Raw genomic sequence first — 16,844 nt, forward strand, 5'->3', positions numbered from 1 at the left:
CCCCCGCCTGGGGCGCTTCCTGAGCCCTGGGGCAGAAACCGGTGGCTCAGTCCCTTGGCGAGGAGGCGCTGATGAGTCTCCAGGCCCTCCTTCCCTCCGGGGCGGTGGCCTGGACCAGCAGCGCCAGCTCTCGGGTCTGGCTGGCTCCTCTGGCGGAGGGTCTCCGGAGGGTCTCGTCAGGAGCAGAGACTCCGCGAGCAGGAAGGGGCTGGTTCTCCTCACCTGTCACTCAGGAAACCCCAAGGGCTTTAGAAGTTTTGTGCCAGACACTGTGGACAGACACCAGATCTCATCGCATCATGGTGTCAACAGCCGCATGCAGATTTCCAAACGTTCTTGTCTCAGATTACTTGGAAGAATCTTCAGAGAAATGAGGACACCCATGACCCGTGGGATAGCCTTCTGGTGGCTGCTATTTCGGTAAGAAGTCACTTGACCGTAGTTTGGCCAAGAGGTCGTAACCCTCTGTTCAGCTGTCATCCCATTGCATAAAAACAAAGGCGCGTGGGAGCCAGGCGTGCTGGTCCTGCTGTCTAATGTGTGCGTATTGCACACACCCACTTTAATATACTGGGCTTTTTGACATGCCACTAATTCTATTTAACAATAAATCTGGCTTCCATAGAAGCAAAAAAACAGCTTTTTTAGAAAATTTCTGTAATTTACAAAGCTGACAGCAAATGAACTTTCCAGCAGTAGAAAACTACACAGAGACCGTTAGCAAACGTCTGTCGCGGTTAGTACTCACATTCGTCTCTGCCTCACTGTATGACATGCAAAAAAAAGACGCTGAATGCGTTCCGTGATGGCAAGGAACCCGATGTACTGATAGTGGCTTTTTGGTTTCGTTGGTACAGGCAGGAGAAAAAATAACCAAAAACTGTCCAGTCATGAGCTGTTTTTCTTTCAGCCTTACCTGCACTGTGTGCTGTGGGTTTTTCTCCTGCAGTACTACGAGAAAAAATATGGTGGCAGATCATTAAGGAAGGATCCCTTTTTCAGGTCAGTTGTTAATTTTCATGGTTTTTTTTTTTTTAGAATATTGACAGAGTTGTGCAACCACACTGTCATCTAATTCCCTGATAGCTCAGTTGGTAAGGAATCCGCCTGCAATCCAGGAGACCCCGCTTCGATTCCTGGGTCGGGAAGATCCACTGGAGAAGGGATAGGCTACCATTCCAGTTTTCTTGGCCTTCCTGTGTGGCTCAGCTAGTAAAGAATCTGCCTGCAATTCGAGAGAGACCTAGGTTTGATCCCTGGGTTGGGAAGATCCCCTGGAAAAGGGAAAGGGTACCCACTCCAGTATTCTGGCCTGGAGAATTCCATGGACTGTATAGTCCATGAGGTCACAAAGAGTCAGACACTACTGAGTGACTTTCACTTCACTTTCTCATTTCCATCACCCCCCTCCCCAAAAGAAACCTCGTACACGTTAGTAGTCACTTCCTTTCCCCCCTGAGCTTCCCCTCAGCCCTCTATAAGCACTAATCTGCTTCCTGTCTATACATCTGCCAATTTCACAGGCGTATAAGTAGAGTTACATAAGACGCGGCCTTTTCTTGTCTGGCTTCTTGTACTTAGCATAGTGTCCTGAAAGCTCACCCATGCTGAAGCAGGTGGCAGGACCTCATTACCTGTTGGTTTGTTTTTGCCAAGTGATGCTACCTTGTAGAGGCTTCCCAGGAGGCTCAGCGGTATAGCATGCAGGAGACCCAAGATGCAGGTTCGACCCCTGGGTCGGAAGACCCACTGGAGGAGGACATGGCGTCCGCTCCAGCTTCCTCACCTGCTTAAGAGCTCTCTCTAACGTCAGAGCTCGTGCCCATGCGTTGCTGTCTCCCCGCCCCGGTCTTTTCTGTACTTAGTGCTTGAATTTCTTAGTATTACCTGAAAATCTGTTTATACTTTCAGGAGTCTTTCGACAAAGTCCAAACACAGAAAGTTTTCAGAACCACCCAACAATGAGGATGAAGATGAAGATGTCAAAGCTGAAAGGCTGAAGGTCAAAGAGCTGATGAGCTGTCAGTGTTGCGAGGAGGTGAGTTAGTCTTTATTGCTGGGTCGTCTGCAGTGGTCAGCAATGGTCAGCTCCTCGCACACGGGAATTAGCCTGGAAAAATAGTCCTCTTTCATATGAATCAATCTGGAAAAAGTCCTGTCTTTGAAAAACTGTTTTTGTCCAGTTACTTTTGAGTAAGCCATTATTTCAGCCATAAATGGGATATTTCTTTGTACGGTACCCCTCGTTAGGAAATATAGTTCTTATGACATGGACATAAGGTGTATACTGCCTTTCATTTAGTGATAGATATTTGATTTATAACTCTCTTTTATTTTCCTTTTTAGAAACCAGCCATTATGGTCAATAATTTGCATAAAGAATATGAAGACAAGAAAGATTTTCTTCCTACAAGAAAAGTAAAGAAAGTGGCAAATAAATATGTCTCCTTCTGTGTGAAAAAAGGCTGGTATTTAATTATTTTTTTCTTAAATAACTTTCCCAGAAGAGTAGTTGTCATTTTCCAGTTTGATTTGCATTTGGTGACTTTCCTTCTCGTTCCCTCAGGAGAGATCTTGGGACTGCTGGGTCCAAATGGCGCAGGCAAAAGCACGATCATCAATATCCTGGCTGGTGACAGCGAGCCAACGTCAGGCCAGGTATGGTCTAGCGTGTGGCCTGTATTGAATACAGTTTGCGTTTGTTTCCCAGTAGTCATGTATGGCTGTGAGAGCTGGACTGTAAAAAACGCTGAGCATCAAAGAATTGATGCTTTCGAACTGGTGCTGGAAAAGACTATTGAGAGTCCCTTGAACAGCAAGGAGATCAAACCAGTCCATCCTAAAGGAAATCAGTCCTGAATATTCACTAGAACTACTGATGCTGAAGCTGAAGCTCCAGTACTTTGGCCACTTAATCGGAAGAGCCGACTCATTGGAAAAGACCTTGATGTTGGGAAAGGTTGAGGGCAGGAGGAGAAGGGGACGACAGAGGATGAGATGGTTAGCATCACCAGCTCAATGGACGTGAATCTGAGCAGACTCTGGGAGACGGTAAAGGACAGAGGAGCCTGGCGTGCTGCAGTCCATGGAGTTGAAAAGAAACAGACTCGACTTCGTAACAATAACAATGACGACAGTGACAAATGGGATTTCAGTGCTCAGATTTTATGGTTTGGTGTTAATTTTTTAGGAGAGCTTGATCAAAGTATGCTCTCTTTGTGAGAATACTGTACATAGTGAAGTTTCCGTGCGTACACGCAGAGCATACGTATACAGGGTTCCTGTTCTGTGGCGACTACAAGCCCAGGTGACTCGTCCCCTGACTTTAACAGCCACCCCTGTGTTGACCTCAGGAAGTGGAGGAGCGGAGCTGAGCCTGCCCTCAGCCAGCCTCTGGTGACAGGCTCACCTCCCAAGCTCTCTGCATGAACTTTGCACGACTGCCCTGATCCCACCTCCCGCCTCCCTCTCGCCAGCAGCTCTGGCTCACTGCTTTCCCAGAAAACGCCCAGCACACCTGACTCTTTCTGTCACCTTGGGTGTTGCGTATGTTGGCTATTCCTTACCCCGTGGAAAACCAGATGATCAAGTTCACTTATTTCCTTGGCCCAAATAGCACCTTTCAGAGTTTCCCTGGTGGCTCAGTGGTAAAGAATCCGCCTGTCAATGCAGGAGACCCAGGTTTGATCCCTGGTTTGGGAAGATCCCACGTGCCGCCGAGCGACTAAGCTCGTGCGCCGCATCTGAGCGTGTCTTGAGAGCCTGGGAGCCACGTAACTGAGGCCCACGTGCCCTCGAGCCGGTGCCCCATAGCCAGGGAGGCCGCCGCGGTGAGAAACCTGCTCGCTGCCCCTGGACAAAGGCTGTAGCAGCAAGACAGACCCAGCACAGCCAGAAATAAATATATAAATAAATGAACACATAAAACCAGCCCCTGACCCTCGTGGTTAAATCTGTGACCCCTGCCCCAGCCTTGCATCCCTGGTCCCTGTTTCTGACCAGGTCACTCACCTCCAGCTCGGCAGTGTAGGTCCTGTCTTCCTCAGGAAGGAGTGAGAGTCTGACCTCGCCTTATCCTGGCTCTGGGAAGGAGTTTGAGTGAATCCACCAGCCACTTCCTTTATGATGCTAGGTGAAGCAGGAGCAGTCCTTCCACTCAGTTTGTCTTTCTGCAGGTCTTCCTGGGAGACTACTCTTCACACCCAGCTGAAGACGACGACTCCGTGAGGTGTATGGGCTACTGTCCCCAGATCAACCCTCTGTGGCAAGACATCACCCTGGAGGAACACCTCCAGATCTACGGGGCTGTGAAAGGGATGAGCGCCAGCGACGTGCAGGAGGTCACGGATCGGTGAGGCCCTGCCTTCAGCTCCCTCTGTCACCTGGGGAAGGTCATGACGCACAGTTTCAAAATTTCACAACAGGCATTTCCCTGGATCGTAGTTTCCATGGGAAAAGATCATTACTTCCCCATATATTCTTCTACCAACTTATGACAGCTGTGAAAATGAAAACACTTCTATTTTTGAATACGGAATCAATGTACTTATGAATTGCCACGAAACCTATTTTAATTAAAAGCGAACCTTTTAGCCATGATGTTGATTTATTTGAAATGAGCTTCTACCGACTTAACTGTTTTAGGAAAAAAAAAAAAAGCTTCAGGGATCACAATCCGTATTATTAATTGTGTCTGAGGGTATCATGGCATGCTCATTTATACCATCTCTTTTGCAGAATAACAAATGCACTTGATCTCAAAGAACACCTCCAGAAAACGGTAAAGAAACTTCCTGCAGGAATCAAGCGCAAGGTGCGTTTGTCAGAGCGCGTGCGCGCGCATGCAGCCCAGCGCCTGGCACCGCACCGGCCGCGTGTCTTACAGCCCCCCCGTGTTTGTCGTCCCCCCCAGCTGTGCTTCGCCCTGAGCATGCTGGGGAACCCCCCGGTCACGCTGCTGGACGAGCCGTCCACAGGCATGGATCCCAAAGCCAAGCAGCACATGTGGTGAGTGTGAGGTGGGGACGCGCGAGGCCCCGCGCTGGGCCGCCATCACTCGGGTCCTGTCAGGTACGGATACATACTCAAAGTCCTGCAAGGAAGGAAAAATTGTGATTATGCGTTTCTAGAGATCCCCTTAAACTTAATCATCTTTTTCATGAAGTGTTGACAATACATTGTGTATTCTGGGACCAAATTGAGAATACTGTTGTCTGAATAGTTTTTAAAATGGTTTTCTTCTTGTCTAAAGTAACATACATAAGTGAACATCTCCTAACCGTACTGCCTAGAATGTACATTATGTACAATGAAACTCTCTGCTAAGTAGTTGACTGTTTGAGCCTAGGTTTCCACGTCTATGAAATGTGAGGTTTGGGTCAGACATATGTTAAGATTTCCCTGTGATTCTGTGGCTATTTATGTTCTAACATGAAAAGCTTTCAGTTTGTATAACTGGTTGGTTAACACACTTTCAACCCATAGGGACACTTGAAATCATGAACTTTTCTTTCCACTTGACAAGGTTTCAGAAATAAGGTAAATTAGTTAGGCTAGAGGAATCACAGTTGGGCAGAGTCTAATAAGAATAGCAGTTGATATTTGGTAAATCTGTGAACCCAAGAGCTGGATTTTTAAAAACTCAGGTGTTTTTGTTAACGTTCAGGTGCCATCTTCCCTTCTGTTCGTTTCATTTGTATTTTGTAGGAGAGCAATTAGAACCGCATTCAAAAACAGGAAGCGGGCTGCTATCCTGACCACTCACTACATGGAGGAGGCGGAGGCCGTCTGCGACCGGGTGGCCGTCTTGGTGTCCGGGCGGCTGAGGTGGGCGTCGGCCGGTGGGAGGCAGGGTGTGTCATTTCAGAGACGTCTCATGATCCTGTCAGTTTTAAGTGTTGAGACATGCTTCCTTGTTTAGTCAGCTTTCCGTAGAATTACTTGGAAACATGTTACTTCTCCCCAGAATTGGCCAGCTGTTCTGCCTGTGGAGACTCCCTGTTCTCTCTTACGTTTGCAACTTTTACGTAGATTCGCCAAGGACTGCAGTATAAGAATCTTACTCAGCCAGTGTTTTCTCTGTAATGAACTTTACTTTTGGTTGTGCTGGGTCTGTTGCTGTGAGCAGGCTTCCTCTGGTTGTGACGAGGAGGCTCCTCTTGACGGCGGGTGTGGGCTTCTCCACGCGGTGGCTTCCCTGGTGGAGGCACACAGGCTCGCTCTGGCCACGGGCTCAGCTGGAACAAGACCAGGGCTGAGCTCATGTCCCCGGCGTTGACTGGCAGACTAACCACGGGACCACCACGGACGTCCTAAATTATCCTTAAGTGAGAAATTACCTTTGAAACTATCAGCTTCTTTCATATCTATACGCCCTTTTAAAATTCACTACAGGTGTATCGGGACAGTGCAACATCTGAAGAGTAAATTTGGAAAAGGGTACTTTTTGGAAATCAAATTAAAGGATTGGATAGAGGGCCTGGAAGTAGACCGTCTCCAAAGAGAAATCCGGTGTATTTTCCCAAACGCAAGCCGCCAGGAAAGGTGACGTTTTAAAAATGCAGCTGTGTTTCTCAGTAGAGCAGTAATCCTGAAAATTGGCTACTGTATTAAGGATTGGGGGGGGGAGATGCTGTCATTATTGGACTAATGTAGTTTGATGAATGGCCTTCACATTTAACTTATTTTTAATGTTAGATGTTTCAATGTGTGATAGTAAAGGTTTGACAGCTTTTATTTGGTAATAAGGAAAGAGTTATTTTATTGTGCATGGAAATATTTTAAGATTTCAAATGATTTTTATCTAAATAAGTGTCAAATTATGGGAGTTTTATTTTGAAGTTTTAAAGTATTGAATTTTGGCTTCAGAACACACAGTTAGTAGTCACTTCTGAATTTTCCTTCATCTTTGCTTTCAGTTTCTCTACTATTCTGGCTTATAAAATTCCTAAGGAAGACGTTCAGTCCCTTTCACAGTCTTTTTCTAAGCTGGAAGAAGGTGAGTAATAATTTGAAAAACACTGTGAGATGGTTTCAAATTATGAGGGAATTTTATGAAAAAGTTTAGAAGTTGGGTCTGTTTACTGCAGAAACTACAGTGAGTAAGATGACCTTCTGTTAATTGAATCTAAGCTATACGAAAATACAGCCTGGGATTTTGTCGATGAGCTGTGTTGTCGTGTAAGCCTTTCACCCTCTTGAGAGGACGTCACCGCAGTTTTTACGTTGCGTCTGAGAAAGTTCAGTTTAATTAGCCCCTACTAGTTCAGTCCAGAAGCCGGAGCTTTGCATTTCCTGAGTCCTCACTTTGTATCAGACCATGGAAGGAGCCACGGGAACAAGACCCAGGGGCGGCAGGAGGAAGGAGAGGAGAGCTCGCGGTGCGTTCGGGTGGGCCTTCCTGACCCGACCTGCGGAGACGCTTGTGGGATGTCAGCGTTTTCAAGATAAGTGTTAGGGGGCATGCAGACACCTCCCCAGGGGAGAGAGGCATCTTCTGGACGGGCATGTGTTCAGGTCCAGGTCACTTCCTAAAAAAGCATCTGAAAACCATGAAGCAGCCTGTGTTTCCTGGTGCTCGCTCTGTGGTTAAAGGGGACGTGAGAAGTGAAGCCGAGAATTAAAGGAGTGAATGGAAAAGCAGAACTTCGATATTGGATTAGATTGCGAAAGGACCTGAAATAAGCATAAAGAAGTATATAGACACAGGACTGATATCCGGAATCTAGTTGCAGAAGTCCGGGACAGCCTGCTGGAATTGTGGGGGTGGAGATAGAGAGCAGGGATCGACAGAAGCATGGAGTAACGCGGCAGAAGCGGAGGAGGGGGCGAGGAGCTGCTGTGAGAAGGGGCCGTGGGACGCGGCGGCGAGCCTGCGCCCAGGGCTGTGGGGCGGCCCGTGACCCAGCGCGGCCCCGTGAGCCCGCGCGCCCCCGTGAGCCTGCGTGAGCCCGCGCCCAGGGCTGTGGGGCGGCCCGTGAGCCTGCGCGCCCCCGTGAGCCCGCGCGCCCCCGTGAGCCTGCGTGAGCCCGCGCCCGGGGCTGTGTAGGGGGTGACGTCACTGACAGCCTGCAGCTGAGTGGGCCGATCAGAGAGATGAAAAAAGCACAAGTGGTTAGCCACTCAGTAGGTATTGCTATTTGATTATTCAAAAATATTACTTAGTGAAATAGTATTTTTTGTGTTTTCACAGCTAAACATGCATTCGCTATTGAAGAGTACAGCTTTTCTCAAGCCACGTTGGAACAGGTACCACAAAGCAAACTGTTAACAGTTCTGTAGGAGAAAGCGTGTAGCATCTAAGTGTTTAGGTTCGTTTTGGAGAGGGAAGGAGATTGAGAGCCAGAGACCGGTTACTGTGGAGTGTTCTGCAGCTGTGTGAATTTTAAACAACTTGAGGTTCTCCATCTGCTTGTTTCGAATAGCTCATTTTTTTTGTTTTTTAGTTTCAAGAAAATGACTCATGATGGATGGCATTCATATTGGCACATCTGAAATTACATTGCTTAAATATTTATAAATTATCCTTTACCACCGTGCTACTTTATCAGTCCAAAAAAATGATCTATTAATCCTCTAAAATGACATTCATCAGTATATAGGATTAGTGGGGATCATTCTGTTTAAATAATATTAAGTGTATCTCTTGATACTTGAGTGGTTCGTGTATTTAGGTACAGCTCCATGCCACTGCTGCTTTAGTTAAAATGTTCCTAGGATAATCGCAGTGCAGAATACTGTACTCGTTTATTTCCACGTAGGTTTTTGTGGAACTCACCAAAGAGCAAGAGGAGGAAGACAGCAGCTGTGGCACCTTCAACAGCACGCTCTGGTGGGAAAGAACGCAGGAGGACAGAGTCGTGTTCTGAATTTACGCTGCTTGCCCCACGTCCTGCATTTCTTTCTTTTACGATTTAGTTTTGGGTTGACAGTTCATTGCTTGAACAGTAATCGAAGAGCCGAGAAAGCACTTGGGATTTTCCTGACTCCCTGCATTGAAATGCCGTCAGTTGTATGTTTCACTTTTCTTCGAATAACCCTTGCGTACAGCCACGTGAGCCTGCGTGGTGGCGTCTGCAGCGTGTTGTGCTGTAGTCTGTGTGTGAAGGTGACCGTGTCCTTGTTCACTTTTCAGAAGCAGCGCTTGTGAATTTATGGTTTGAAGACCTAGTGATAGGATCGTTTTATTTTGAGCAGCTATCTGTAAGTTTATACCATCTAGTTACCTAAGTATGTAATGCCCCAATCTAAATAAGAAGACAGATACATAGAACAGAGACATAAAGCAAAAGTCCGCTCTCCTTTTTAATTTCTAAGAGAAACTGAATGGAAATTGGCCTCCTAAAAAGCTTAAACACTGGACAGGCTGCTTGCAGAGAGAGGTTTGCAGGCCGTGACCTTCGCTGGGCAAGATGCATGCGCCGAAATAACTGAAAGGAGACCCTGCTCTCTTAGGTGATTGTAGGTATCAGTAACTCAGGTACAGTTCTTGTGCTTACGGTAAAATTTAGAGACGTGTCAGTTACGGTGGAAGACTGTCTAGAATCTTACAGCGTAGCAGTCTGATTCTTGCGTTGTTCGGGGCTGGAATGATGACATCTATAGGGCTGCAAGAATTAATCCATACCTTCTCCTCCACCCCGATGGAAAATGCAAAGCTTTTGTCTTCTTCATTACAAAGAATATATTTTATTATATAAATGAACTTTTGTTATTTGAATATCTCTCCTTTGTAGAGTTGTAAGTATGTTACTGTGAATTTGTTTACTCACCTCAGATTCACTTTGGAATATGGTGGAACATAGATAAACTTGTGGTCATTCAGGAAAAGTAAATTCTACACAATTCTCTTTAGTAAGAAACCAGTTTTCTTCTGTGACAGAGCTGAAGTGAGATTTTGGTTAAGGTATCCGTACAAATACTTCTGCATAGACCCCGTGTGTGGACTGTAAGGATATAACATAAATCATACTGTGCTGTGAGCTCAGCCACTCTGTCCTGTCTGACTCTCTGCAACCCCCTGGACGTCGCCCGCCAGGCTCCCTTGTCCATGGAATTCTCCAGGCAAGGACGCTGGAGTGGGTTGCCATGCCCTCCTCCAGGGGTCTAACCAACCCAGGGATCAAACCTGTGTCTCTTGCGCTGGCAGGCGTGTTCTTTACCACTGTGCCACCTGGGAAGTCCCAGTTGACATTGTATCTCAACCAGATGAATGAGAGTTACCAACTTTGGAAAAGCAAGTATATTGGGGTGTGACTATACTGTGTGACAGAGAGTCTTAGAGAACAGCAGTCGCAATAGAAGGGTTTGGTGCCGAGTTTCTCTGAAGACGCACACCCTGTGATGAGGCTGCTGACTCTCGTGGTGAACCTGAACTTTTGGCTGTGCCGTGGGGTGAGACGGCTGTGAGTCCGGCTGTGCGGCTGAGGATACGGCAGCGCACCTTCCTCGGCCTCAGGACGAGGTGCCCGACCGGCGTTTCCCTCTGCTGTTCCGGTCACATGCCTGACAGTACCGGACCTTGCCTGGTGTCTCAGGTCTTCCTTCTAACGAGCTGTCTTAGAGCCTCCGCTGGCATCTGCAGCCCGCACCAGAGTGATTTCTCCTTGTAGGACTCAGTTGGCGCTAGTCTAACCTCCTGTTACCACGGCACTCGCCTCCCGCTGCTGATCTTTGGTTCTTCACCTGAGAATCTCACTCTTCGAATCTTTAGTAAAAGCTGTCACTATTAAACTGTAGCACTGGATGATGAATACAAGTCCAGAAACATTTGAGGGAAAACCCTTCCCTTTATAGATGAATTAATCAGCAACGCTCTGTGCTTTCTAAGCAAGTCATGGCAAATCGGTTGCTGTAGATTTAAAGAGGTAGCTTTCAGTGTCTGACATTAGCGTAACACCCGGGGCTTCTCTGGGGGTACAGTTCTGCAGTAGTGCTCACCGGCCATCATTCACATCTGTCAGGCTCATCATTGTGCTGTTACTGTGCTCTTGTAAGCATTTGAAAAAAAAAAACAACCTTTTTTAAAAGTTTTTACATACTTTGAGTGGATACATCTTGGTCATGAATTAAATTATTCATAGGAATGTTCTGTTCCCATTTTCTCACAGTAGGAGCATTTTTCCTAATCAGAAGTACCGTTTAACTACTACTTAGGAAAACCAGGGTGAGTGGAGTTTGAAGAAAAGGACACAGCAAGTCAAATACGGAGTTTACCTTCACTGACTGTACAGTTCAAATGTCTTAAATTATAACCTCAAAGCTTTTTTTTTTGTATCAATGCAAATAAGTACATATATTAGGAAGCAGCTAGGAAGAAAACCCACCCCACCCCCGGCTTATGTTTTCCGTCCACAGTCAAATTTTAACAGTAAAAAGACTGGACTTCATGGAGTCACGGTGGTCAGTGACCAACAAGGCAGACGGCCATCTGCAGCCTCAGGAAGGAGACAGGAGAGGCGCAGCGAAGAGCAGGCTCCACTCTGTCCCTTCCTGAGCCGCTTGGTCTTTCTGGCGGGTTTGTTCTCAGTAAAAGGCTGCATGTTCCCCTAAAAGCCTACTTTCCTTTAAATCGCCCCGAACTATCTAAAACCACTGTTTTTATCGTTAAAATGTTTTTAGAGTGATTTAATTCCACCGACATTTGAGTGATCACGTTTCAAGCGGTGGGTCTTTGGATAAGACCGTAACTCTCCGCTTTGGCCTTGTAAGGTCTTACAGTGCAGCAGGGAGACATTAGAAACTTGGGTCACTTAGCACTCAGTCATGTCCAACTCTGCGACCCCACGAGTGCAGCCCGCCGGGCTCCTCTGTCCACGGGATTTCCCAGGCAAGAACACTGGAGTAGGTTGCCATTTCCTTCTGCAGGGGATCTTCCTGATCCAGGGATGGAACCTGCGTCTCCGGCAGTGGTGGGCCTGTTCTTCACCCCTGAGCCCCCAGAGAAGCCCCCAGATCCTTGGGTCCTGACTCTGATACCGTATGATGGCGCTTTGCTGGCTGTACAATGTTTGGTTGGGGCAGAGCTCTACTGAGGGTTAGTGGCATCCTGCTTTTATCATTCTGTTAGCTACAGATTTTCTTCTGGTTGTACTAAGAATCTGACAAAACATTATGCTGTATTTTTATGTAATGCATTAATAGGTGTTCATCTTTTAAAAATAGAAATGCTCCTCTCTAATGTATTTGTAATATTGCTAAATGATTTTTCATTTTCTTTCTTGAAAGAACACGTTACATAAAATGAAAAAATCTTTTCTCAGGTGAATAATTTTTATATCAGCTATTCTTATAAGGTAAAAGTTTATTTTTTATTCATAATGCGTTACATGTAATTAATTCTCAGTGTACCCATTTAGGAAAAGTAAGTATGATTATAGTATTAGTAGTAAGCTTTAAGAACTGAAACTTTAGCACAACTTTTCATTTTGTATGAAATGGATACTTTGTTACTTAGTGTATATTAAAAATGAAGGAAAAATCTGGCACTGAAATTGTTAGTAATTTATTTTTAGTATCTGTTCAGAAGGCAATGGCACCCGACTCCACTGTTCTTGCCTGGAGAATCCCAGGGACGGGGGAGCCTGGTGGGCTGCCGTCTATGGGGTCGCACAGAGTCGGACACGACTGAAGCGACTTAGCAGCAGCAGCAGTGTTTTCAAGAATGTTCGAGGAGGAACACTGATAGTTGTTATTACTCAGTCGCTGTCATGTCCGCCTCTCTTCAGCCTCATGGACTGCAGCACGCCAGGCTTCCTTGTCCTTCACTGTCTGGGGTCGCACAGAGTCGGACACGACTGAAGCGACGTAGCAGCAGTAGCGGCCGTACTCTTGCCTGGAAAATCCCACGGATGGAGGAGCCTGGTGGGCTACAGTCCATGGGGTCGCGGAGAGTCAGACACGACTGGCGACTTCACTTCACCTTCACCTGCGTACCTGAAGTTGATGACGGTTCTCCAGCTTCTGCTCCATCCAGCCCAGCCTTGCCAGTCACCTGTGTTTTAGTTTACATTCATATTTTAAGCTTAGACATTCTTGTAGATCTTTTTTATCTCAAATCTATTTTGTACAAATATAAAGCAATCATTGTTGCTTATATTTTATTACATTTAACAGATTAAATTCTTCCCAAATATTTAATACATATTTATCATTTTCCTTAGGATATTTAAATAAATTGGTTCAACACTTAGGTAAGATTTTAAATTTAATGAACCAATGTTTCTCAAGGACCTAAGCAGCTCTTGCAAATCTAATTAATCAGATTGATTTTATGTAGCATAAAACCAGCAAACACAAAACTACATGATCAGAAGTCTCGCTGCCGCTCTTGCATAAATGCAGACTTCCAAAGAATATCAGTATAGTAATTAATTATTTCCCCCGTGTCTCCACACGGACCTCGCCAGGGTCATAGCATTTGCTAAATAAAGCCATCAAAGGTCACTGAAGTCCACCTCCGGATAACGCGAGACAGATGGAGGATGCGAGTGAGGCAGCTCGGGTGGGGATCGGAGCTTCTCCAGGGTGAGAAGCGCAAACCCGGTCTCACCTCGGAGAGCAGGCTGGGGCCTGTCCCGGGGGCTGTTCGAGTTCGTGCTTTGACCTTTTGCTCTTGTTCAGTGGCACAGTCGCGTCCGGCTCTGTGACCCCGTGGGCAGTAGCCCGCCAGGCCCCTCTGTCCATGGGCCTTCCCAGGCAAGAGCGCGGGAGGGCACCTTCCGGACCCAGGGGTGGAAGCCGGGGCTCCTGCATTGGCAGGTGGTTCTTTCCCGCGGAGTCACCAGGGTCGCCCTCAGGGGAGCCCGAGGCGCGCCGTTTCCAGCCACCCGGGCCCGGGTGAGAGCCGCCGGCGAGACGGGAGCGCTTTCGGCCACCAGGTGGCCCCAGCGCGCCGTGCGTCCTCCCGGCGGCGGAGAGTCGGCCTGCGACGCAGGACACCCGGGCTCCATCCCCGCGAAGGAAGAGGCCCTCCGGTGTGCTCGCCCGGAGAACCCATGGACAGAGGGGCCCGGCGGGCTCCAGCCCACGGGGTCACAGAGCCGGACACGACTGAAGAGACGTAGCACGCACGCGTGCAGGGACACGACTGAGCCACTAACTAACGCGGGGGCCCAGGAGGATCCCGAGCTGGAGCCAGCAAGTCAGCCCGGGAGCTGGAGGCTGCCTCCCGCGGAGAGAACGGGCATCCTTACGCTAGTTCAGGTGTGAAAGAGGTGACAGCACGGTTCAGAGCGTCCGAACGAAGGACAAGAAACGCAAGGGAGCCAGAAAGCGCCCCAGGCATTTGTCAGAGGAAGGGGCGCACAGCCAGGGCACGAAGGACCCCACTCGCGTGCGGCCCAGCTCCAGGCCGGCCTTCAGTTACATCGTCAGCGTCGATTCCCCTCCTTAGCTTTTCTCTTAGGAGCCGCAAAATCAAGCCTTCCAGGTCCTCTGGGCAAGGCAACCAGTGCTGTGTTAGACACTCCAGTCGTGTCCAACTCTGCGACCCCCTGGGCTCCTCTGTCCATGGGATTCTCCAGGCAAGAATACTGGAGTGGGTTGCCATTTCCTTCTCCAGGGGATCTTTCCGACCCAGGGATCGAACTGGAGTCTCCCACATTGCTGGCAGATTCTTTATGTCTGAGTCCCCAGGGAAGCCCTGTAGAGAATCCTCTATCATTGTCTCTTAAACAAAGGTGAATTTCATTGATAACTAGGAGGCAGATGGGCAGAGACCGTAAAACAAACCTCCAGGAAATGAGTCCTGGGGGAGTCGTTGGTAATAAAGATATGATCACAGCCTGATTTTTACTGCTTCAAATAGTAAAACTAGTGATACATACTTGAGAAAACTGGTTTTTTTTTTTTTCCCATATAAATGAGGACTTAGGGATGCCCATGATAATTTTCAGGTGGGAGAAAGCATTAAGATGAGTCACAAGTATCACTTTAGTGAAGTATTTTCTTTGATTGCTTAAAAAAATTATTTGGCCGTGCCAGGCCTTAGCTGCAGCAGGAGGGCGCTAGCTAGTTCCCCAACCAGGGATCCAACCTGGGCCCCCAGCATTGGGAGTGTAGAGACTTAGCCACTGAACCACCCAGGGTCCTGTGATGTACTTTTGCATAAGAAACCACCCCAAAATGTAGCATCTTAAAACAATAAAGATTAACCAGTTCACAGTTTCTATAGGTCAGAAATTAGAGCATAGCTTAGCTGTATGCTTTTAAAATTAATGACCAAACAGGGAAAAAAAGGCAATTTGAGGTAAGGGGAAACTGAGAAAGGGAATATCAAGGATAAAAGATGTAATTAATACGGAGCCATTAAAGGAAACAGGAGATTATTTCAAAAAAAAAAAAAGTCCGAGGATGAGACCTACATCATGAACGAGCCCACTTTATCCCAGGAATTCAACTTCAGAGAATTATAAGGATTATTAGAAAACAGAAATCGTAAATCATTAGAAAATAGAAATCGTAAAACTGCGTCAATACAGATGAACATATTGTTTAGAAAATTCAAAAAAATCTCCAATGATAATAGAGAGCTCAGCAAAATTCAAAGTAACATGCAAAATTAATCCTGCTCTTCTAGACAGTTCAGTTCAGTTGCTCAGTCGTGTCTGACTCTTTGCGACCCCATGAATCGCAGCACGCCAGGCCTCCCTGTCCATCACCATCTCCCAGAGTTCACTCAGACTCATGTCCATCGAGTCGGTGATGCCATCCAGCCATCTCATCCTCTGTCGTCCCCTTCTCCTGCCCCCAATCCCTCCCAGCATCAGAGTCTTTTCCAATGAGTCAACTCTTCGCATGAGGTGCCCAAAGTACTGGAGTTTCAGCTTTAGCATCATTCCTTCCAAAGAAATCCCAGGGCTGATCTCCTTCAGAATAGACTGGTTGGATCTCCTTGCAGTCCAAGGGACTCTCAAGAGTCTTCTCCAACACCACAGTTCAAAAGCATCAGTTCTTTGGCGCTCAGCCTTCTTCACAGTCCAACTCTCACATCCATACATGACCACAAGAAACACCATAGCCTTGACTAGACGGACCTTTGTTGGCAAAGTAATGTCTCTGCTTTTCAATATGCTATCTAGGTTGGTCATAACTTTTCTTCCAAGAAGGAAGCGTCTTTTAATTTCATGGCTACAGTCATCATCTGCAGTGATTTTGGAGCCCCAAAAAATAAAGTCTGACACTGTTTCCACTGTTTTGCCATCTATTTGCCATGAAGTGATGGGGCCAGATGCCATGATCTTCATTTTCTGAATGTTGAGCTTTAAGCCCACTTTTTCACTCTCCTCTTAAACTTTCATCAAGAGGCTTTTTAGTTCCTCTTCACTTTCTGCCATAAGGGTGGTATCATCTGCATATCTGAGGTTATTGATATTTCTCCCAGCAATCTTGATTCCAGCTTGTGCTTCTTCCAGCCCAGCGTTTCTCACGATATACTCTGCATATAAGTTAAATAAGCAGGGTGACAATATACAGCCTTGACGTAGTCCTTTTCCTATTTGGAACCAGTCTGTTGTTCCATGTCCAGTTCTAACTGTTGCTGCCTGACCTGCATATAGGTTTCTCAAGAGGCAGGTCAGGTGGTCTGGACAAGCAGCAATTAATTTGTTTAGTCACTCGATCCTGCCCAAAACAGTTTCATCATATTAGGAGAGGGCACATTTAATATGATAAAGAAGTAAATTCTCCTAAAATTCAGTTATAAATGCCAACATCAGCTCTTGGTAGCAGGGTGGTTCATCAGGAGGAGGTGACCGCTGGTTGACCCCAAACCTGGATCCAGCTATCGCAGGGGCCCTGGCCCTCGCCGCCCTGGAAGGTTCTCCGCCCCTACCCCCCGCCCCCAG

The 16,844-nt window shown here is 47.0% G+C and overlaps 1 protein-coding gene across 1 annotated transcript in view; it reads left to right on the forward strand.

Moving 5' to 3' along the window:
* ABCA5 (ATP binding cassette subfamily A member 5) overlaps positions 1 to 9,613 on the forward strand; it is a 50,510-nt gene extending 40,897 nt beyond the window's left edge. The window contains exons 26-38 of the mRNA XM_068976862.1: positions 346 to 420; positions 911 to 1,002; positions 1,912 to 2,038; positions 2,347 to 2,464; positions 2,567 to 2,658; positions 4,176 to 4,351; positions 4,738 to 4,813; positions 4,913 to 5,007; positions 5,707 to 5,826; positions 6,394 to 6,543; positions 6,918 to 6,997; positions 8,192 to 8,247; positions 8,760 to 9,613. Of these exons, the coding sequence (XP_068832963.1) occupies positions 346 to 420; positions 911 to 1,002; positions 1,912 to 2,038; positions 2,347 to 2,464; positions 2,567 to 2,658; positions 4,176 to 4,351; positions 4,738 to 4,813; positions 4,913 to 5,007; positions 5,707 to 5,826; positions 6,394 to 6,543; positions 6,918 to 6,997; positions 8,192 to 8,247; positions 8,760 to 8,867 (1,365 nt within the window). The 3' untranslated portion in view covers positions 8,868 to 9,613. The remainder of the gene's footprint in view (positions 1 to 345; positions 421 to 910; positions 1,003 to 1,911; positions 2,039 to 2,346; positions 2,465 to 2,566; positions 2,659 to 4,175; positions 4,352 to 4,737; positions 4,814 to 4,912; positions 5,008 to 5,706; positions 5,827 to 6,393; positions 6,544 to 6,917; positions 6,998 to 8,191; positions 8,248 to 8,759) is intronic.
* Positions 9,614 to 16,844: the final 7,231 nt, after the last annotated feature.

The sequence above is a fragment of the Capricornis sumatraensis genome, chromosome 8 (assembly GCF_032405125.1).
Source record: "Capricornis sumatraensis isolate serow.1 chromosome 8, serow.2, whole genome shotgun sequence".
In the NCBI taxonomy this organism is placed as follows: Eukaryota; Metazoa; Chordata; class Mammalia; order Artiodactyla; family Bovidae; genus Capricornis; species Capricornis sumatraensis.